At 42.0% G+C, this 24,425-nt stretch overlaps 1 protein-coding gene across 3 annotated transcripts in view; it reads left to right on the plus strand.

Annotated features, from left to right (window-relative positions):
* Nucleotides 1-23,979, plus strand: part of slc12a8 (solute carrier family 12 member 8) — a 163,025-nt gene extending 139,046 nt beyond the window's left edge. For all 3 annotated transcript variants that reach the window (XM_068034496.1, XM_068034497.1, XM_068034498.1), the window contains exons 12-14: nt 4,562-4,679; nt 19,564-19,624; nt 22,631-23,979. In XM_068034496.1, the coding sequence (XP_067890597.1) occupies nt 4,562-4,679; nt 19,564-19,624; nt 22,631-22,796 (345 nt within the window). In that variant the 3' untranslated portion in view covers nt 22,797-23,979. The remainder of the gene's footprint in view (nt 1-4,561; nt 4,680-19,563; nt 19,625-22,630) is intronic.
* The last annotated feature ends 446 nt before the right edge of the window (nt 23,980-24,425 follow it).

Consider the following 24,425-nt stretch of genomic DNA (forward strand, 5'->3'; position numbering starts at 1 on the left):
GATCCAGCAAAATCTTAAGAGCATGTAGGCTTGTTGAATGTTGGTGCTGTATTTTTGTTGAATGTGTTCTTTTCACACATTCCAAAGTCGGCTATTTTAATGTTCATCTTTGTCCATGAATTTTGAACAAGTTGTGCTTTAAAATTTTAATTTGTTCAGATTAATGGTTAACTGTAGTCTTTATTTTACTTCTACAAAATTGTTCACGCAGTCAAATCTTTCAAAATCTTTTTCTTTTGAAAACTATGTATAATTGCCTTTGGGGATTGGGTGGTTCATTGGCTTAGCTAGCACCTTAGGGACCTCAGCTTGAATCCAGCCCAGACTGGGATGAAAACCTCCTATGTTTGCTGACTGTGAAGATATAGTAACAATTATGTCTTTCGGTAGTCTACCCTTGGGGTGTGAGTCATGACATGAAATTACTAATAATTCAGCAGTAATTGCAACTCTTCTACAGATCACAAAGATGACGAACATAGTGAATAGAAATAACATGATGATTTGGTGAAGAATGCTGTTCTAGATTTCTGGTAAAACTGCATGATGAAAGTGCCTTGTTGTGATAAAACATGGGGAAGTTTACCTTATGTGTGAAATTGCACAAGTCTATATTGTTGGCAAGCAGTCTCATCCACTGGGGGTGCATATTGGAAATCCAGGTATGCTCTGCCCACAATTTTCAATCATTCATTTTAATTGAATGTTGCAAATATCAAATAGCTAGGCTTTTCCTGTAACTTTTCCATTGCTAATATGTCCTTCCAGAACTGCACACAGCACTCCAGATAGTGATGAACCACTGCCTTGTACAGACTTGGGGTGTTATTTTGGTGAAATGTTGAAAATGGGTGTTGTGTTAATAAGACATACCAAGTCTGGCTTTAGCATGCAATTTTGGACCTAGTTGCAGATTTACCATCATTTAAATTTGCCTGCAGGTAGTAAATCAGACACCTGCACGTTTCGCACTCAAATGCATTTTTGTGGATAGGTATATGTGAGCTCCACTCACCTCCTTCCATGGAAAATGCCTGCAAATATACAATGGCAGATTTCAGGATGGCTGAGGGACCAAATGACTGGGTGCACAGGTTCTTGGATGCTGCACTGGAGGTCCTGGTGGAGACGGTCCAGAGAAGAAGGGTTGCCCTGTACCCGCAGGAGGGGAAAGAAGTCCACCCTGCCCTCCTGTCCCTCTCCTGCAGCAGTGGTGCCACTCTGCCTGGCCTCATCTCCCCTTCCCATTCCTCTTGCGACTAACAGGGTCCCCTAGCAAGATGCCATTGACCAAGCACTCCCTTTCTCTTGGTGACTCATATAAGGTGTCCACTAAGATAGAGTAGCACAACACTCACTCTTTTTAGGCAAAGTCCTCAGAGAACTTCCAGAATAAACGTTGATCGAGTCAAGTCTTGCAAGTAGATCCATAAAGTTTCCTGATGCGTTTCAAAAGTCCTCTTCAAGCCAACAGGAGCAAATGAACCGTTAAAGGTCATAGACCTTTAAGTAGTGCTTGAAGTCCTCAGTAACAACTTTACTCCTGTTTCTGGTTGCTGTTACGAGAGGTCATTAAATGAAATGCTGTCCACCAAAATGACATGAGCACTAGCAAGCAATTTAATTATCAACGAGCTCCTTAACAATCCTCTGGCAGCTGTTGCTAGCGCTGGCCTCAATTCTTCTACCAAGGTGGCATCTTGTGCTGGGCATTGCAGCTTAAGACCCATCTTGGCCACCTCTTTAGCACCTAAAATATTTGGCCCAAATTGCCCTCTTAGCATCAAATCCTGTGATATGTTTTTTATTCCATACCCTATACAACCTAAGGTCCACTTTATTTACTTTGCCATTTTCCAGATCAACTTCCCAATTTATTCAGATGCCTTTCACACCCACCTGATGTTATCAGCAAATTTTGATGATGTTAACTGTATCCCAACCTCCAAACCATTAGTTTGTACTGTGAATAGCAAAGGACCTGGCAATGATCCTTGAGGAACTCCACTAAATAGTTCCTGCTACTCTGGCACAGCTCCATACTTGTCCATCCTGTGTAGTCCATTTCCAAACCATTTAAATAACTGTCATGTTGTCAATGCCTTCTATCTGAGGATCAACCTCCCATATGGTCCTGTATTAAAAGTTTTGCAGAAGTTTAAATAAACAACATCCATCAAGTTTCCTTTAATCACAAACTCTGAAAGCTTCTCAAACAATTCTAATAAGTTTTTCATGCATGATCTTCCCCCATAAAACCATTCTGCCTTGCACTAACTGACTTGCTCATTCTGACTTCCCCTGGCTAGGGCATTTAGTACAAGGGGGCACGACCTCAGGATAAAGGATCGATTATTTGGGACTGAGACGAGGAGAAATTTTTTGACTCACAGTGTTGTGACTCTTTGGAATTCGCTACCCCAGAGGTTGTGAATGCTCCATTGTTGAGTATATTCAAGACTGGGATAGATAGAGTTTTGATTTCTTTGGGAATCGGGATATTTGCAAATGGAATTTTGGCCTTCATTGCTAGGGGGTTAGAGTTTAAAAATAGGGAAGTCTTGTTACAACTGTACAGGGTGTTGGTGAGGCCACACCTGCGTACAGTTTTGGTCCCTGTTTTTAAGGAAGGATATACTAGCATTGGAGGCAGCTCAGAAAAGGTTCACTCGGCTGATTCCTGGGATGAAGGGGTTGTCTTATCAAGAACGGCTAAACAGGTTAGGCCGTTATTCATTGGAGTTTAGAAGAATGAGAGGTGATCTTATTGAAACATGTAAGATTCTGAGGGGGCTTGACAGGGTAGATGTTAAGAATATGTTTCCACTGGTGGGGGAATCTCGAATTAGGGGACATAGTTACAGAATAAGGGGTCACACATTTAAAACTGAGATGCAAAGGAATTTCTTCTCTCAGAGGGTGGTGAATCTCTGGAATTCTCTACCTCAGAAAGTTGTGGAGACTAGGTCACTAAATATATTTAAGGAGGAGGTAAATAGATTTTTGAAATCTCGGGGAGTCGAGGGTTATGCGGAGCAGGCCCAAAAGAGGAGTCGAGGCCTGGGACAGATCAGCCATGATCTTATTGAATGGCGGGGAAGGCTTGCGGGACTGAATGGCCTACTCCTGCTCCTTTTTCTTATGTTCTTATGGGGAGCAGGCGGAAAAGTGGAGTTGAGGCAGAAAATCAGCTGTGATCGTATTGGATGGCAGAGCAAACTGAAGGGGCCTTGTCCTTTTTGAAGATAGGTCGTATGTTCCCTTTTCTCCAGCTGTTTGGTAGAAGTCCTAATATTAATGATTCTCAAAAGATTTCTTGTCTGAACATGACAAATTTCACCAGCCATTTCTTTCAGTACCCCTTTGTGTGAGTTATCCAGGTCCAGGGCCATAGCATTTTTCAGTGCCTTCAATGGTTCCATCAATTTATTATCAATAATTCCTATTATCCTTAAAATGTCTCCATCATTTCCTGAGAAAAAACAATCCTAACTTCCAGGACCGAATCACTGACTTCTTACAGTAACACAAAATTGATCCAGATATGTGCCATTTCTCAGTTGCCCAATACCACATTCCCATCAGTACCTTTCAAAGGCCCTGATATTTCCTTGTCACTCTATTAGTCCAGATTCTCTCATATAAGCCTTTTATGAGTTCACTGAGTAGTGCTATTAGAATTTGAGTTTCACACCAGGCGAAATGCCTCATGGTGGTGGAATGCTCTATCTCCGAGAAGCAAGAATGGATATGTGACACACACTGCTCTGGAGAAACAGTTTTTGTTACTGCAATCATAAAAAAAAATTGGTGGAAGCTGTGCAAGAAATCTATGTGTTGGACTGATTTTCCATGGTCATGAAGCATTTTACGGCACGTCAGTGGGAAAGTTCGAGACAAATAATGTTATGTACAAAATCCACCAGGAATTTTTGTTTTTATTTTGTATGTTTGCTGAAAAAATTCTGTTGGTATAATACATTATAGGAAATAATATAAAATAATTTGTACATCCAATTTCAATGCTGGGTGTTGATTAAATATTGATGATCTTGTCATGGTCATTTTTTCAACATTTTGAAGTGTTGCAATACAAAATTTAAATCAACTGGATATATATAAAATGGCACTTACTCAACAATGCCAGGAGGACTGTTTTAGTTGGGATTTAACCTTTTTAAAATGACTTTAGTTGTAAACACTGTATGTATATATGTTCACAGAATTGCACTGCATTAAATGTAAAAAATATTGGGCTCATTTTTATTTGAATACAGCTTTTACATTTAATTCTTTTATAATGATTCCCAACAAAAAAAAGCATCACTTAACTGGCTCAACTATTTCCATGAAGAGTTAATTGGAATAAAAATTGTAATCACATGTTTAGTATCCATACATAATTTGAAAGGCCACATAAATATTAGTGATGCTTTTGGAACTACTTCTATGGAAAATTGTGTACCAAATGTACCAAGATTGCTCTTTGAGTAAAGAATTGGACAAATTCAGGTTAAGACATTACATTTTCTTAACTGATTAATTTCATTTTTTTTCACAGGCAATAGTGTCTATTGTAATCATGTTTGTGATTCACTGGATTTATGCCTTAATTAATATAGCTGTGGCATTTTTCATCTACTTTTACATTGGACAAATGAGTCCAGGACTTCCTCCTGGTGAGTGTGTTTAATAAATTATATATATTGTTTTGTAACAAGTGACAGGTTTGATTGTTTTCTTACAATTCTTTGTTTCTTATGGAATTATAACAAAAGCTAGGCTATGTTCTGAGTATAATTATGTCTTTTACACAGCCCAAAATATGCTACGCTAAGTAAACATTGCGTCAATATGCATGAGGTCATTGTCCATCTTGGCATTAGAACATTAGAACATTACAGCGCAGTACAGGCCCTTCGGCCCTCGATGTTGCGCCGACCTGTGAAACCATCTGACCTACACTATTCCATTTTCATCCATATGTCTATCCAATGACCACTTAAATGCCTTAAAGTTGGCGAGTCTACTACTGTTGCAGGCAGGGCGTTCCACGCCCCTACTACTCTCTGAGTAAAGAAACTACCTCTGACATCTGTCCTATATCTATCATCCCTCAACTTAAAGCTATGTCCCCTCGTGTTTGCCATCACCATCCGAGGAAAAAGACTCTCACTATCCACCCTATCTAACCCTCTGATTATCTTATATGTCTCTATTAAGTCACCTCTCCTCCTCCTTCTCTCCAACGAAAACAACCTCAAGTCCCTCAGCCTTTCCTCGTAAGACCTTCCCTCCATACCAGGCAACATCCTAGTAAATCTCCTCTGCACCCTTTCCAAAGCTTCCACATCCTTCCTATAATGCGGTGACCAGAACTGCACGCAATACTCCAGGTGCGGCCTCACCAGAGTTTTGTACAGCTGCAGCATGACCTCGTGGCTCCGAAACTCGATCCCCCTACTAATAAAAGCTAACATACCATATGCCTTCTTAACAGCCCTATTAACCTGGGTGGCAACTTTCAGGGATTTATGTACCTGGACACCAAGATCTCTCTGCTCATCTACACTACCAAGAATCTTCCCATTAGCCCAGTACTCTGCATTCCTGTTACTCCTTCCAAAGTGAATCACCTCACACTCTTCTGCATTAAACTCCATTTGCCATCTCTCAGCCCAGCTCTGCAGCCTATCTATGCCCCTCTGTACCCTACAACATCCTTCGGCACTATCCACAACTCCACCGACCTTCGTGTCATCCGCAAATTTACTAACCCACCCTTCTACACCCTCTTCCAGGTCATTTATAAAAATGACAAACAGCAGTGGCCCCAAAACAGATCCTTGCGGTACACCACTAGTAACTAAACTCCAGGATGAACATTTGCCATCAACCACCACCCTCTGTCTTCTTTCAGCTAGCCAATTTCTGATCCAAAGCTCTAAATCACCTTCAACCCCATACTTCCGTATTTTCTGCAATAGCCTACCGTGGGGAACCTTATCAAATGCCTTACTGAAATCCATATACACCACATCCACTGCTTTACCCTCATCCACCTGTTTGGTCACCTTCTCGAAAAACTCAATAAGGTTTGTGAGGCACGACCTACCCTTCACAAAACCGTGCTGACTATTGCTAATGAACTTATTCTTTTCAAGATGATTATAAATCCTATCTCTTATAACCTTTTCCAACATTTTACCCACAACCAAAGTAAGGCTCACAGGTCTATAATTACCAGGGCTGTCTCTACTCCCCTTCTTGAACAAGGGGACAACATTTGCAATCCTCCAGTCTTCCGGCACTATTCCTGTCGACAATGACGACATAAAGATCAAGGACAAAAGCTCTGCAATCTCCTCCCTGGCTTCCCAGAGAATCCTAGGATAAATCCCATCTGGCCCAGGGGACTTATCTATTTTCACACTTTCCAAAATTGCTAACACCTCCTCCTTGTGAACCTCAATCCCATCTAGCCTAGTAGTATGAATCTCAGTATTCTCCTCGACAACATTTTCTTTCTCTACTGTAAATACTGACGAAAAATATTCATTTAACGCTTCCCCTATCTCCTCTGATTCCACACACAACTTCCCACTACTATCCTTGATTGGCCCTAATCTAACTCCAGTCATTCTTTTATTCCTGATATACCTATAGAAAGCCTTAGGGTTTTCCTTGATCCTATCCGCCAATGACTTCTCGTGTCCTCTCCTTGCTCTTCTTAGCTCTCCCTTTAGATCCTTCCTGGCTAGCTTGTAACTCTCAAGCGCCCTAACTGAGCCTTCACGTCTCATCCTAACATAAGCCTTCTTCTTCCTCTTGACAAGTGCTTCAACTTCTTTAGTAAACCACGGCTCCCTCGCTCGACAACTTCCTCCCTGCCTGACAGGTACATACTTATCAAGGACACGCAGTAGCTGCTCCTTGAATAAGCTCCACATTTCGATTGTGCCCATCCCCTGCAGTTTCCTTCCCCATCCTACGCATCCTAAATCTTGCCTAATCGCATCATAATTTCCTTTCCCCCAGCTATAATTCTTGCCCTGCAGTATATACCTGTCCCTGCCCATCGCTAAGGTAAACCTAACTGAATTGTGATCACTATCACCAAAGTGCTCACCTACATCTAAATCTAACACCTGGCCGGGTTTATTACCCAGTACCAAATCCAATGTGGCATCGCCCCTGGTTGGCCTGTCTACATACTGTGTCAGAAAACCCTCCTGCACACACTGGACAAAAACTGACCCATCTAAAGTACTCAAACTATAGTATTTCCAGTCAATATTTGGAAAGTTAAAGTCCCCCATAACAACTACCCTGTTACTCTCGCTCCTGTCGAGAATCATCTTCGCTATCCTTTCCTCTACATCTCTGGAACTATTCGGAGGTCTATAGAAAACTCCCAACAGGGTGACCTCTCCTCTCCTGTTTCTAACCTCGGCCCATACTACCTCAGTAGACGAGTCCTCAAACGTCCTTTCTGCCGCTGTAATACTCTCCTTGATTAACAATGCCACACCCCCCGCCCCCCTCTTTTACCATCTTCTCTGTTCTTACTGAAACATCTAAATCCCGGAACCTGCAACATCCATTCCTGCCCCTGCTCTACCCATGTCTCCGAAATGGCCACAACATCAAGATCCCAGGTACCAACCCATGCTGCAAGCTCACCCACCTTATTCCGGATGCCCCTGGCGTTGAAGTAGACACACCTTAAACCAAGTTCTTGCTTGCCAGTGCCCTCTTGCGTCCTTGTAACCTTATCCCTGACCTCACTACTCTCAACATCCTGTACACTGGAACTACAATTTAGGTTCCCATTCCCCTGTTGATTTAGTTTAAACCCCCCCCGAAGAGCACTAGCAAATCGCCCCCCAGGATATTGGTACCCCTCTGGTTCAGGTGAAGACCATCCTGTTTGTAGAGGTCCCACCTACCCCAGAAAGAGCCCCAATTATCCAGGAAACCAAAACCCTCCCTCCTACACCATCCCTGCAGCCACGTGTTCAACTCCTCTCTCGCCCTATTCCTTGCTTCGCTATCACGTGGCACGGGCAACAACCCAGAGATAACAACTCTGTTTGTTCTCGCTCTAAGCTTCCACCCTAGCTCCCTGAATTTCTGCCTTAAATCCCCATCTCTCTTCCTACCTATGTCGTTGGTGCCTATGTGGACCACGACTTGGGGCTGCTCCCCCTCCCCCTTAAGGATCCCAAAAACACATTCTTGGTGGAGAGCCTCACCTGCTGGGAATGCATATCAGAAATTCAGGCATGTGCTAATTTTAAATGGTTGGAAAATCAGCCGTAGACTTGAATTTCCAATATGCGTTCCTTGGCATACAGTGTTCCTTGCTGGGAGCAGAAAGTCTAAAATTACCCTTCGATATGGATAGTGTCCTAAAATTTACAATGTCCAGTTCATGCATTTAACATAGTTATTTATTATCGGAGGTTAAATGACTAATCTTATAACACCTTCTTTTTATTTCCATCTTTTCTTTTATTTATTCCTCCAAATCAATTCAAGGTGACTTCAAATAAAGGTTTTATTTGTTCTGTGGGATGAAGGGGAAGGATGTTGTTTGAACAAACTCTGCATGCAAAGAACAGTTGTCATTGTTTCAGTCACTTAAACTGATCTAACTTGCAGAGAATAAAGGATTAAAATCTATCACGAGTGCATAATTACTTGTTAAAACGATTAAACTGTTAGCTGTAACAGTTAGTTCCTGTTCCATGAAATAACTACATTATAATCCCTTCAAATGCTCTTTCTTTAAAGCGCATTAGAACCTGAATCACATGACTTGTCACTTGATGCACTTTCAGTATCTGATCTGTGCCCCAGGACCGACTACTGTTTAAAAGTATTGAGTAGAGTAGATCACCAATAGAACTTAAGTTATTAGGATAAATTTTATGAGGCCCCATGTTGCCACTGGGGCCCTCCATTTCGGAATGAAGAGTGTAACATCAGATGCTGGACCTCGCTTCCCCTGGACTTTCTGTACCCCGTTACATGAAGTGCAATTTCGGCTATTCCAAGGAGGTTGCTTTACCAGCTAATGTGGGGTTATTTTACATAGTAAATTAAAAATTTATGGTCCCACGCTAAAATTATTATGTTTGAGCAATGCTCTGTCCGCAGCACTAGATTCAGTCATAAAAACTAGGTGCACTGGGGCTGTAGCCAGTGAGGCCCAGTTAGTAGGTCTTCTGTTATCGTTTGGTTGCATTAAATTGTTGTGTGTTAACTACAAGAACTTGCAAATTTGCATAGTTTTTCAGTGTTGCATAATGCTGACCTGCATTATTCATTATTCACTACTGCACATACTTAAAGTGCTCCCCAGCTGTGGTGGAAGTGCTGCAAGCCTGCTGTGATGGACATGGCTACGAGCCTTTGGATGCAGAGGCCCCAGATATCCCTGCAACAGCTCGAGCTGTTGCTGCATCTTCCATCACCTTCCGTCTCTCAGCAATTTGCTCACTCCTTGGTGCGGCCAGGCAACAGCGGGAAGATATGCAGCCACGTTGAGAGGAAGTCATGTCAATCAAACCTCTCTGCAACCCTGCCACTGGTGCGAGACAATGCAGGTGGAGGCTTTGTGGGCTACATGTGAATAGTCCATAGGGTTACTCCAAAGTGCTTGAAGCCCACTATTTCTAGATGATCTCTTAATCTTTTCAATCTGGCAGACAGACTCCAGTAAGTGGGTGTCCAAGGTCTAGGTGGCGGTGAATGTGAAATATAACTACCCTGACTTGCTCACTCTGGATGGATGGCTATGAAAATGCCACTTGCTTCAGGAAACAAGTGAGAAAATGCACTCGAATTGACATCTGATGTGTTCTGTAGTCAGTGGCAAAGTGACCGCTTTCACTACTGGCCTTGAAGAAAGCTGCCCACAAAGATCTAGTGAGCTCTGTGGCGTGTATTTCACCTTTCCCAGTGTTAATTTTACTTCTGGCATCTGGCAACAGTGATATGATCAAGCAAGCTAAGCAACCAATCACATTGAAGAATTTACATAGGCAGCAAACCAAGAAGTGACAAGTAGGTTTGGTCATTCACAGTGCACATCAGATGTCGATGCAAGAGCATTTTCTCACTTTTTATAATTGTACAATAAACTGAAATCAAGATTGGGACATACCCTTGGGATTAAGATAGAAGCTGAAATATCATAAACTTTAAAAAAAAAGCCTTAGAAGTTTAAAAGTTTTAACTTATTATTTTTCAAATCTATGCAATTTTTATCATGGAATGGAGAAATTTGACATTCTACAAATGTAAAATTATTTTTTCAGTGCCAGCGAGGTTGTTCAGTAATTATGACTTAGTGGAGTCATAGAGTCATTTATGTCATAGAAGGAGGCCATTCAGCCCATCGAGTCTATTCCAGCTCTCCGAGAAGCAATCCAGTCAGTCCCACACCCTGTTTGATCCCTGTAGCCCTGCACGTTTATTTCCTTCAAGTGCCCATCCAATTTCCTTTTGAAATCATTGATTGCATCCGCTTCCACCACCCTCGTGGGCAGTGAGTTCCAGGTCATTACCACTCACTGCGTAAAAAAGTTGTGCAAGTCATTCAACAAGGCATGACTTTTTCAAGGGTTTTTACAGTGAGAGTAACAGCGTGAAAAGACAAAGGTTATGTCAATTCATGATTTCTAATTGATTTCCATCTGTGAGGACTTAAACCTCCCCTGTGGAGGAGCAGGGAATCACTGACAGCAGCTTCTGAATTTCCATGTTTAACTGTGCATCTACAGATGCCAGAAGTTGCTAACAGTTTCACAGAGTAATGATGGTGAATGCTGAGAGTTTTGCCATCATTACAAAAATAAAATCCAGGCTATTGTAAATACATCGAGATAAAAAAAAGTGACTGCTCAATTGATCATTTTATTCAGTGCTCTGCATGCTAAATACAATAAATTCAGTCAAGTTTCAGTTTCAGTTGAGTTCACAGCTTGTTTTACAGTTCAAATATCTATTTTTAAATGTTTTTGTTCAGATGATTGTCAAGTAAGTTATTTAATAGATTATGGTATCAATATTTAATTTATGTGTAAGGTAGAAATGTTTGGACTCATCAAGGTAAGCAATTGCTGATGCTGAAGAATGCCACTTATTACACTCGGTGAAATTCTCCAAGTCAGACTCTCCTATGATGGAAGAAATGTGCCAATTGCACAGTGAAGCACCTTCTACTTTGCATTAACAATGTGCTTTAATCCCAACCACACACGAAAAGCATTGCATCAATTTAATTTTTTTGACCTTTCATAGCAGCATTTCTGTATTGATGTGTGGGCAGTTTTGTGTTATGAACCTGATCCCACATGAAAGATTGACACTGCTTCAATCTCATTTCTTCTAAGGCTCTTTGTAGCCAGTTGAAAGGAGACTTTCATCCCTTTGATCCAGATAGAACTCAGGATATTAGAGGTGAAAGGGAACTGGCCCAGGATATTAGAGGTGAAAGGGAAGTATTTTTCAGGCTGCTGTCATTACCACTTTGAAAAGGCCACAAAGAGAGATACAAGAATACTGCGAAGAAAGATTAACTCTATCCCTAACCTTCCCTCTTCCTTGTGAGGAAGTACATGGCCTCTACTAAACTTGGAGCTGTGACAAACAGTGAACCTGATACCAATCGACTGCAACAGGACATAGGTAGGCTAGTAGAACGGGCAGATAAGTGGCAGATGGAATTTAATACAGAGAAGTGTGTGGTGATGCATTTTGGGAGAAGGGATAGAAACACAATATAGTCTTAATGGCACAGTTTTAAAGAGTGTACAGGGACAGAGGGACCTGAGGGTTTATATGCCTAGATCTTTGAAGATGACAGGATATACTGACAGAGCCATTAGTAAAGCTTTTTCAATCTTGGGCTTCATAAATAGAGACATGATATACAAAAGCAGGGAGGTTATGCTGAACCTTTATAAAGATCTGGTTCGGCTCCAACTGGAGCATTGTATCCAGTCTAGTCACCACACTTTAGGAAGGATGTGAGGGTCTTTGAGAGGGTACAGAGGAGATTTATCAGAATGGTTCCAGAGATGAGGGATTTTAGCAACCAGGTTAGGATGGAGAAGCTGGTGCTGTTCTCCTTGGAGTAAAGGAGGTTGAGGGGAGATTTGATAGAGGTGTACAAGATTATTACAGATTTAGATAAGGTAAACAAAGAAAAGCTGTTGCTATTAGCTAATGCTACAAGGATTAGGGGACACAGATTTAAGATTTTGAGCAAGAAATGCAGTGGGGTGGTAATGACCTGGAACTTGCTGCCCACAAGGGTGGTGGAAGCAGAGACGATCAATGATTCCAAAAGGAAATTGGATGGGCAGTTGAGGGAAATAAACTTGCTGGGCTACAGGGATAGAGCAGGGGAATGGAACTGACTGGATTGCTCTACAGAGAGCTGGCATGGTCTCAATGGGCTGAATGGCCTCCTTCTGTGCATTTAGGACTCTGCGACTAACTGGGGATAGAGTAAACTCATGAGGGTAGAATATAGAGGTGCGTGCAGCCTTAGGATGGTCTTAGGGCAATATGGGCATGGATAGCATTTACAAGTCCAGAAATACCAGTGATCTTTAGAATTCTGTGTTGAGTTTTGGTCACCAGCCTGACTCATCTCCACCCAAAAAATATTGCACTCAAAAGGATGCAAAGAATTACAAAAGAACTGAGCTTTGAGATCAGATTAGACTAATTTGAGTTTTAAAATCTAAAAAGACATGAGGAGAGAGCTTACTGGAGTATATGAAGTAAATCTTTAGTGGCGTAGTAAAGGTAAACCAAGAAAGTAGGGCTAGAATTATTGAAAAGTTCATGAAAATACATTAAGAAAAATTACTTTATTTAAAGTTATAAGCAAAGGGAACAGTCCACTAAGAAAAATATATCGGCCAAGTGACCTTTACTGATCCCTCATTTTTCTCATGTTTTGATGTTCTTTTCTGACTATGTTTTACTCAAGCCCTGATTCTTTCCAGTTATCAGCATTTTATCATAGTAAAGGCATTATATGGGAGAACAGTCCATTGGTAATGTAGGAGAACCAATGTGACAAAGGTATAAAATACAAGGAATATATAATACGAAATTGAGTCATTTTTGAGCAGTCGAGATTCAGATGTGCCCATTGGTTTAAAACCAGAGCATGTACCTGCATTCATAGAATGACTGCCTTCTGTATTGTATCATTCTGTCCAATGCCCTTATCCTGGCAAAAGCCTTAGAAAGAAACCACATGATAATTTCACACTCAGGGCTCAAAATGTACAAACCTAAATAATATATTTTATGCTGAATGAGTATAGCTTCCTTATTAATGTGAGCAAAAATAAAGTTGGTGCAAATATTAAACAGGGAAAATATAACTAAAATGATCTATAATGTTGAAATTTCACATTTCCTAGTAGGATCTTAAAAACACACTGCTGGCTAATGCAATCTATATCATTAAGGAAGATAAAACCTTGGAACTTTCGAACTGTGTTAGAAATTACATTCAATCAAAACTGTGCTTGATTGTTAGCAATTACCAAATCTGTAGATGGAAGGAAATGGCAAACATATGCCATTTGCTTTTGGTGCTTCTTACCTCAATTAATAATGAAAATGTCTCTTGAATGGCAACCTGCATATAACAAATCATGTGTTAACTGCAGTGCTTGCAATCTTGTTTAAGCTGCATGAGTGGCCCTGTAATAACCTGCTGCATAGGTGCAGTTTGTTGCCTGTAAAAAAAAACCTCATATCTCAGAATAAATTGTAAGACATAAAATTAGATTACCTTTCACCCTGCGAAATAGAAATAATTAGCATGACTGGGGCTTGTAATAACTGGTTACATTCACAAAGAATTATGCAGATCAGTTTGTAACCTCCCTCCCTTCCATCCACACCCCCTCCAGTTATTTTCAAATTCTGCTAATGAGTTTGATGAGTTTAGGATTGATAAATTTCATGGAATCCGGCTGTTTGTATTATTACACTTCCATAAGGTCCACCAGCAACAGCAGGAAAAGGAACTTACAAAACAAAGTGAGCACATCTCCCATTGACTTTCATATATTAATTAAATACCTCAAACTCAAGGGAGTTTGAAGGATGTGTGACAACCTGTGGTTGATATAAAATTAGAATGTTGCTCTTATGCTGTACCCAAGAGACATGTTGCTATCTTGTAATACACTGCAGTAGTTATTCTACACACATTGGGCTAGATTTTAATGTGCGGAGGGTGGGGCTGTGATAGCGCTTGGGAAACCCAGAAGCAAATGCAGCCTGGTTGCTGGTAGCCTTTTAATGAAGTTACCTCATTAACATTTTGCTGACACCTACGTGTGCTACCGGACTGACCCTGACAGTCAGGCCGAGAGGGACACTGGTTTCGGGCCATCGCTGGATTCCCCCAGGTGCAAGGTGTGATAGATTTTTGCACATGGCCATTAAGGCTCCCAAGGTACAGCCAGATGCCTTCATCAACAGGAGAGGCTTTCATTCAATTAACGTTCAACTGTTTTGAGACCACCGAAAGCGTTTCCTGCAGGTGTGTGCCCGCTTCCCAGGAAGCAGCAATAATGCCTAAATACTTCGACAGTCCCAGGTGCCAGAGCTTTTCAGGCCCCCTACTCGCCTTCAGGGGTGGATTCTTGGCGACAAGGGCTACCCATTGAAGACTTGGCTTCTTATGCTTGTCAGGAACCCTCGTAATGCAGCGGAGGAGAGGCACAACAATTGCCCCGGCTCCACTCAAGTGACCATCGAGTAGGCCATTGGGCTATTGAAGATGAGATTCCGCTGCCTCGATCAATCTGGTGGAACCCTGCAGTATGCCCCAGTGAGGGTCTCATGTATTATAGTGGTCTTTTGTGCTCTGCACAATCTAGCACTGCAAAGGGGGGGTGCCCTTACATGACAATGAGATGCCTGAGCGACACACCTCCACCGACGAGGAGGATGCAGAGGAAGGAGAGGAACAAGCAGCAATGGATGGTGAAGACCTTGCACCTGCGGCCAGGCAGATTGAGCGAGTCAAGGAGGTAAGGGACAACCTCATAATCACCCGCCTCCAGCCACCCTGATGTCCACTCACAGAGAATCCAATAAAAGACTCATCTTAATGCATGTAGTCTGTCGCTTCTTTTCCATTTGTGTTCCCTAACGTGCGCCAGCTGCAATTCTAACTTGCACCAGTGCCCATGGGAGGATATATGTTAATGAGGGCAGTGGTAACATTGGCATATTGGGAAGGGGAAAATCAGCAGCTCACAATTAAGGTATAATGGAAAATGTCTCTCAGACAATGATTGTTAATGATTAGCACAAAAGAACTTTTAATTAATCAATGCATGAAATATTGCTTACACCCTTGACTCCCCAAATATGACTAGGTGGCTTTCTTAATATGTTTGCGGGTGCTGTTATGTGGTATGATTCCTACAACAGCAGCTGGGCTAGAGACAGGCTGCTTATCATGCTGCTCGCTTGGCCTGTGATGACTTTGGCAGCCATCCTCTGACTACCTGAGGTTTGTAAGGCCCTGGCTGCCAGAGGGTGTCCTGTGCTGGTGCAGGACTCTCCTTGGGCATTGTGGCAGCTGGAGCTGTACTCAATGGTGGAGGGAGTGAGAAGCCAGTATCCACACTCGGAGCATGCCGAGGGGAGCTCTCAGATGTGGCGGTCAGCATCGCCTCCTCCCTTTCAAGGCTCACATGAACCTCCCCGCTCACAACAGAAGGGCAAGGAATGGGAGAAGTCTCCTGTTCCTTTCATCACCTTGTCACTGCTGCATCGAGCTCCTGGCCAAGGCAATGATGTGCCTGTCCGCATACATTTGTGGAATCTGGCTCTCCGTGAGGGTCGCCAACCACGCAATGTAGGAAACCATGCGTTCACTTGCCGGAGCCATGGCAGCACTCATGCCATGGATGGACTCCTCCAGCATCCACTCATGGCTATGAATGGCCTCTGGCATCTCTGCCAGGTGTTGCCTTACTTCTCTCTGCAACTCCAGCACACCCTGTGCTGTCAACACCAGACGCTCTTCAACACCCTGGGGCTCAGCATATGCCTGGATACCCACAGTCCTTTGACTGCCAAAGGCCTTGGATGTCTCAGCCTCAGCAAGCTGCTCAGATGTGTGTGTGGTTCTCCCACCAGCTTGTGATCCTGATTCTAATGCCTAGTGGTTACCCACTGAGGTGAAAGTATCTGTGCTGGTGGAAGGTGCTGGAGAGTCATTGGATGGTGCATCCTCTGAGGGTCCTTCTCCTCAGAGGTGGACGTCTGTCCGCCTTCTGCTGCAGTCTCCTGCACACGCTGAACTATGAGAGAACACAAACGTGTGGGTTAGGCTGTGCAGATCTCATCATGCCAACCACACATGATGTGGGTCTGCAAAAGTGATGCATATGTCAATGGAAGCAAATCCTCATTCCCTTGTGCAGAGTCTCTCTGTCTGAGATTGTGCGGTCTCCATGGGTCCCTGCCAATTCCAAGGCCTCTTCCTCGGCGGTGGTGAGAGGATGCAAATCCAGAACTCCTCCGCCTGTCCAGGCCATCTCCCTCCTGTTATAGGCCCTCTTGTTCTGCAAGAGTAAAAATTTGCAGAGAAATGAACATGACAGCTCTGCTACTGTCAGCTTCTCGTCCCCTACCGGGTGATCTGATATATCTCACGCTGCCACAAACTGTCAGGGGAGTTGATGGGGATGAGCTATGAAGGAAAGTAGCCTATGGCCAAGATGCAGCTATGCATCGCCATGGTAGTGCCACCTTCTGCATATCACGCACCCTCCCATGTAGTCACATGTAATCCCCAAAAAGGAGAGTGGTATGGCGATCTCACCTTGGCCGAAGGCAGGAGGACGTTGACCCTCTTCCTGCACTAGACCCAGTTCTGGTGGGTACCTCCACGGCTGCTGATGTCCTCTGCAATCTCCACCCAGGCTTGCTTGGTCAGGTGGGAGGACCTCTTTTGCCATCGCTGGGGAAGAGAACCTCCTGCCTTTCCCATGCAGCCTGGAGGAGAATCTGGAGGGAGGCATCACTGAACCATGGGGCCACCCTTTGTCTTGCCTTGGCCATTGTTTTCTGCCCTCCTTGGAGAGTTTGGGGGGTGTCCAGGAATCAGTCCAGCAACATTTTCAGCTGCACAAAGCTGCCAGTGACTCTAAGGCAGGAGTGAATACAGGGCTGGCAGGCTTTTAAATATGGTGCCAGCACCTGCTCCGGGGTCATCTGATGCCGTATTCAACGACTCGCATCCCGCCCCCGCCACCTGATATGCAAAATGGCCACTCGCATGACAGATGGGCACAGCACCCATTTCTGATAAAATTCAGCTGTATGATGCCACCTTAAATAGGATTAATGATATCCTAGCCTTGTCCTTTCAGTGCCCCACTAATCTTTTTTCTCAAATACATTGCCAGTAAGTGCGGCTGGACCATGCAAGAGATGATGGTGAAAAGGGACTTGGCGTTGGGGGCCCCCCGCCACCTCTGTCAATACCCCAATGCTGCTTTTGCATGTTGTTATTAGATGGTTACACTGGTGGAACCAAAATGAACCTCGGGATAATGAAAGCATCCTGGGCAGCAATGTGCGCTGTTGGTAATGCATTGCCTGCATCACCACCACCTTCTCTTTCTCCCCACTTCCTCATCTTCCTCTTCCTCCTCAGAATCCTCTGAAGAGGCTCTGTGCCTTTTTCCTCCTATGGGTCCAAACCTCACTGCTGGGCAATGTTGTACAGAGCACAGCACACCAAGACTATTCTGGAGACACTGGCTGGTCTGTACTGAAGGATCTGTCCAGGCAGCTGAAGTGCATCTTCAGCATTATGATAGCATGTTTAATGACCCGTCTGGTGGTTATATAGCATTTATTGTATCACTCCTAGGCCTCATTCCTCAAGTTTCTGAGAGGTGAAATTGGCCATCATTTAAGTGGGTTTCCTTTCTCTGCAAGCAGCCAGCCAGTAACTCTGCTTTCAGATGCAAAGAGGTCAGGGAGGGTGGACTACCGCAGGAGGAAAGCAGTATGGTAGCTACCTGGGAATCTCGTACACAACTGCATAAAGATCTTTTTGTGGTTGTTGCATGTTGACGGAGTGGAAGCCCTTGGGTTGTTGAACAGTCCTGGATGACCTATGGCTGCCTTAATTGCCACATACGTGCAGCCAATGACACCCTGCACCTGTGGGAGGCCAACCAGAGCCACACACCCAAGCAACCACTCATTCTGACTGGATCATCATAGCAAAAACTGATATGATTGGCAGTCCTGGCAAACAAACCCTCAACCACCTGTCCTACACATCTGTGGGCCATCTACTGCAAGATCCTGCAAATATCTCTCGTGGAGCCCTGGAAGGATCCAGAAGCAAAAACGTTATGGACAGTGGTGACTTTGACAGCAAATGGTAAAGCAGCTGGCAGCAGGTCTTGTTTCAGCAGGTTGCAAGCGTCTGCCACCATCAGGGTGAAGCGGCACCCTGGACTTGCTGAGATACTGGCGTTCCAACATATCAAGGAAGTTGCCTGTAGACTCTGTGTGCCTCCTGTGAACTGCACGTCTCTGATGATTCCCTCACTCCTTTGGAGATGCAAGTCTGTGAGGAGCAGGCTGTTGCTGCTGGTCATCTCAGTCCTCATCTGATGTCCAAAGTAACAAAGTGCAAGCTGCACTCATGCTGACTTGATAGATCAGAACTGCAATGTGCAGATCAGACCTCTGAACCTCCAAAGTGTGTAAAGTAACCTCATGACAAACCCTTTCATGCAAACGGGTAGGAAAACAGCTGTGAATACTGAATACTTATTGGCATATTTTCCTGTCATGTCTTTCATCCCCCTAAATAGTCACTATATTCTTGCCTTGCTTTCACTGGCGAGGTCCAGAAGCCCAGGAAACCTGTGAACTTAAAGTTGAAGTGCAAAACTTCAATAACAAATAAAAATAACAAATAAAACTTCAATAAAAACAATATCACTCAAATTGAGTGGTTAACATACCTCAATTGAAAACCCACCTCTCCCAAGGGGTTGCGCATATGCTGCCTAATGTGCTACAGTGAAATGTGGAAGTCGGCAGGTTGAAGCAGGCTTCCCGATGCACTAGTAATTTTTCCCGAATTAAACCCTGACCCGCACCCAATGCCGTATGCTCACCCATGTTAAAACTCCCCCCCCTCCCCCCACCCCATTATTTTTCTAAATCAATTAGTCTGCAATAAATAAAGTTACAGTGACATTTAATGTTGAAATTACAGTTAGCATTAATAATAAATTTAATGAGGTTATTTGTTTGGAACACTCAATGCGATTTTAATACATTAGTTACACTTACTTTAAATGAATATGGTGACATAATAAAGAGAGAAATTTCTTAAAACTGAATTAGCATTCTTATTACTGCTGTGAGTAATGTCAACCTTTATAATTTTTGAGCTTTTAATTTTTTTCATCTATTCTCTTCTGCAATTGTAATAGTTCTTCTTGCATGTTTTCCCCACAGGGCTGGCTATTAACTTCAACTTTTTACGTTGGATTCAGACAGTCTTCAGTGAGTCTAGGAGGTTTGTAACATTTTCACAAACATAAAATTAAGGGAATGCGGAAACAAACCATTCAGAACCTGACTCCGTTTGTATTGAATCTTATGATACACTTAAAATACTGCATGACATTTTACTGCTAAATTCTGCAACCTTTAAAGCTAATGTGTAGATTAAAAGAAACCTGCGCATGAGCAACTGGGCACCACAGATCATCATCATTGTCTTCAAATCGTGCAACAATGATAATATGCAGTGAATGTGTTTTGGAGCATTTTCACAATGCCAGTTAATCACTTTATCTCCAACTTCTCATTCTCCCATTTCTATGTGCCAGATGGTGCTGTCGCAGATATCAGCTGAGAAATAAATTATACCACGACTTCATTAAAATACACACTAAAGTGATTAGGATTTAGACTTTAATCTGAAGATTTATTGTTGGACTTTCTAATGCAGAGTTGCCCCTACAGACTACTGTCAATGCATATTTATTATCTTGTTGAATCCTTTTGACAGATTACTCTGTGGTTTAGCTGAACTCAAACCCAATGTGATTTGCCGAGATTCATTCAGCAGAAAATTTACATATTTTGAGCACCACAAATATTGAATGTTTGCACATTTCTGTTAATTGTTAAAATACTTCCCACTCTCTGTACATAACCGAAAATATATATTTTCAAACAGCAATTCATCAGTGTGCTGAAACCTAAAGTTTAAAAAAAAAGTATATTCCATCAGTGAGCATGTAGTCCTGATACAGAGAATTCGAATTTTTTGAGTTGGCTAATGTGTCAGAGAAAGTAAGGACAAGGAAGTATTTAAGACTTTTATTGTAGGTTGATATTCTACCAAATATCATGGACAGATTTGGTTCACACTTTTTTATGACAATGCTTAACATTGCAAACCACTGTGTAAACATTTATAATGGGAAATCCCTATAAAAGATGTAAAAATGTTCAAAGCAAGCATATTTATTAATTTTAATAGATATAAAATCAGGGTGGAGGTGGACAATTTTCTAATATCCATTCTTTCAGTGCACTTGGAGCACAGAAGCAGAAAATGTACCTTTTAATTGCTGAAGGAAGACACTTAAAGATAGAAACTACTGACATTGGTGAGAGCAGTGGGGACACATAAGGGGGCTGCTGATGGGTGAAAATGTGCTGGAACAATGGTTTGAAAGGAGCCAAGACCATTTTAAGTCAACTTTTCTGCGAACTCCTTCTCAAAAATTGTTAAACCCTGCATCCCTAATACTGTCAGGTCCTAGGGGACTCCATCCCACCTCCCTTCCTTAGACATCTGTTTCTCTGCCCTCCTCTCAGGATTCTAGCTGTGCTGACAAACCTAGTGCTACTAAATTCTGAAATCCTATTCCGGTACTATCAGACCACAAACCTGTTCCCAGATCCTTGGACCATCCCAAACGCAAGCAAGTATGTTATTAAACAATGTGCATGATGCATACCTCCTGGCCAAAAATCCACCTGTGAGTCAACTCCCATATTTAAGTCCACAGTTCTGTCAAATTCCAGGCATCCCCTTCACAATAATGTCAGACCAAAATCCATCATCATGTTCCAAAGCCACAGCAGCTGTACCCAAATGCTGTACCCCCATCCCATTTCTGCTAAAGTCTACGACCCTCCCCAATGCTACCAAAGTGCAGTACTATCTACAGTACAGATAAATCCACTCCCCCACCAGTTACTGATGCTTACCAAGAAGCGGAAAATCCACAGCACTCTTGCTGTAACTCTGGTCAAAGTGCAGTGACAGGGCTGGAAGTTAGACTAGGACGTACATATGTTGGATCCCAAACTTTTCCAGAGGTATCTTCTGGCCACTGCTGGGAGTGGAGCTTCCTCAGTCCTAAACAAGGTCATCAGTGTAGTAGGGGGCAGGGCCAACACACTGGTTAAAATAAAAAAAAGTCCCCCTTCATTCTTGTAGTGAAAGGACCCCTGATGCCGTGCCCCCAAAACAGGTCATCAGTATTGCAGTTTGAAGCCTGCTTTGTAGGCCGAGTATTGGGGAGCAAATGAAAGAACTTTACCCTAACTCTGGTAAGTCTGCCATGGTCAACAGCAGAGGTTTTGGTGTACACATCTTGGAATTTATGCCAGGGTGCAGCCACTTCACATTTATTGACCTCCACATCTCTAACTCCCACAATTATATCTTGCACTGGCTTGCTCAGTATTCTCAGCTTTAAGCCTAGTAAGGGCTGAAAGCTGAAAAAAAGGTAGACATTTACAGCTTTCACAAGAGAATTGTGGATTTCAATCTGCATATAACTCCTAGAATACCCTTTGAGAGATAAGAAATTTAGCTCATTTAGTCACTGGAAATTGGTGTCTTTTGTCATAAACACCCTATTATAAAACAGTGTATCTTTTGGTTTAAAAAAAAAGTAGCTGGAATCATGAAATCCTATTCGGTCCATCCTCCCTCCCTCCCTTACAAGGTAAAAGTTTAAAAATAGTTGCTATGTGGCTATCAGAACATGTACAATACAATAATCATCTCCATGTGTTTATAAAATGTAAACTGGCCTTCAAACGTCTGAAAAGTATTCATAAAACTATTTTGATCACTGAGGATTATTAACCTCTGCTAATAGATTTGTCTCTTTACTGAATACATATTGTCACATCTTAAAGTATTTTCCCCATTCATTGTTTCCATTTTCTCCCCCATTATCCAAGCAGGGAGGTGGATAACCTGTTTACAAGCCTCTGCCAATGCCACTTTAAAATAGCTGCTAAGAGGCTAAGGAAAGCATCCTGGGCACAATATTCTCTCTGATTTTACCCTCCATCTGTGGGATGTTATGAAGTGCTGATTTAAATTGGGGACTTTACCTCCTCAACCACTCCTTTGCAGCTTTTTTTTTGTTACTCCAGGGCAGATTGCTGTTCCTCACCCTGTCTACAAATCAGTTCAATCAGATTTTGTTTTATTGTGTTCACATTTATAATCAAATATTTAATACAACTTATTTCATGGTTTCAGGAAAGGATCACCACATGAAAAACAGGTTATAGTGACACCGTCATTTACAACAGTTGGCATGGCAACAACCCAGCTAACTGAAGAGAATGCTGACTTTGCCTCACGAGACCGCTACCACCATTCCTCAATTATTAGTAGAGAAGTTCTCAGTCGTCATTTGAGCTGAATATCGACTTTGTGCTGATTCCGTTGTTTTGTTAATAATACTGTCTTTGATCGGCAGGTCTTGAAGGCTGTTAGAATTCTACTGTAAAATTTAACTCAAAGTTTGCACTAATTAAAAATGTGGAAGTATATTTTCTTTCAAGCAACTTGAATAAAAATAGAATAAATAAAATATTAGGTTAGCTACAAAATTATTACAGAGGAAAGCAGCTATTTTTTATATAAATCTTTCACGACTGTGAATATATGGATGGTTTTATGTGCTATTTTATTATGGGGTTTTCTTAAAAAATATATACTATCATGATTTAATTAAGGTTTTTGCCAAGATATTTGGAATGACTTGAACAGAAACATTGTGACATATTTTTCTACAGTCACTGCCAACTATACTATGAGTAGATGTCAACATACTGCTAAAGTGGATGCATTATGTTAATTTTGGCCGGATTGCTGGCCACTCCTCATTTTCAGGGTTAAAATTTAGGAGTCAAAAGAAAGTAGATCTTCAGTATCAAGATTTTTTTTTACAAAAGTGTTTGAATTCATACCATTGTGGGTAGGGCTTTAGCAACAGGTATGGCAATTTGGGTGCAGGGAACCCTTCTTATTGATAAAATGTCTTTCCGCCTGTACTTTGTTTCTAGGCTGGCTCTTTTCTTTTCTAACCTGAAGGTGTAAGAATATCTGATGCCACAAATAATAAACGGAAACATTCAAATAGGTTCTATATACTTGGATCTGGAGATCAGCTGAAGTTGGAAATGTAACTCTTTTCCGTCAGCAATAAACTCTAATATGCACTACTCAGAAAATTCCCTTTACTTCTTTAAATGTTGAAAAAAAATAGTATTGCTATGCTGCAGGAAGAAAGCGACAGAAGGGTATTGACACCGCAAGACACTCGTCTGATGTTTTGAGCAGCTTGCAAAAGAATTAATTAATAAAATGTGTAACTTTAAAAATATTTACTTCTGCTGTGTACAACACATTTCAGAATTGCTAAGATAATAACACTGGTTGTTATGTTTCAAAAACTTGTTTTTACTTTATTATGTTGGAAACACAGAGAAAGTACACTTTAAATAAATGGAAGTGGCTACAAATGTATGAAGTTTTTCAGCACCTACAAGTGTAAAATCTCCACTACCAAGTAACTGAAATACTCTGGAAAATAAATAATAAAGCAGAGAAATATTATGAAAAGCTGATTGCAAGTAGTTCATTGTGTTTGTTTCAAGCTGGAGAACAAACATTTCTACAGGCTAATTAATGGCACTAATTGTTCAGCTTTCTGACATGTATGATACTGTGTTTCAATAGGGAACATCTGTTAGCCACTGCCCTTTTATCATAACCCAGGGCACTCATCCTCCTAATTCTATTTCTTGTTCTCTCGCTATTCAGAATTATTCTTGAAAACTTTATTTTGGCTGTTAATCAAAGATCATCCCACCAGTGTAACTAGATGGTTTACAGCAGTGGCCTGTTACCTGTTCTGGAAAGTGGACAAAACACTGACTAACAACAGAAGGCATTCAGCTCTGTCACTGAAAGATCAATGTCTGAGATTTGCAACAATCTGCTGTATTTTCTGCAGAATAATAGCTCATATTCCTGAGAATGATAA

Source organism: Heterodontus francisci, chromosome 7, assembly GCF_036365525.1.
Source record: "Heterodontus francisci isolate sHetFra1 chromosome 7, sHetFra1.hap1, whole genome shotgun sequence".
Lineage (NCBI taxonomy): Eukaryota > Metazoa > Chordata > Chondrichthyes > Heterodontiformes > Heterodontidae > Heterodontus > Heterodontus francisci.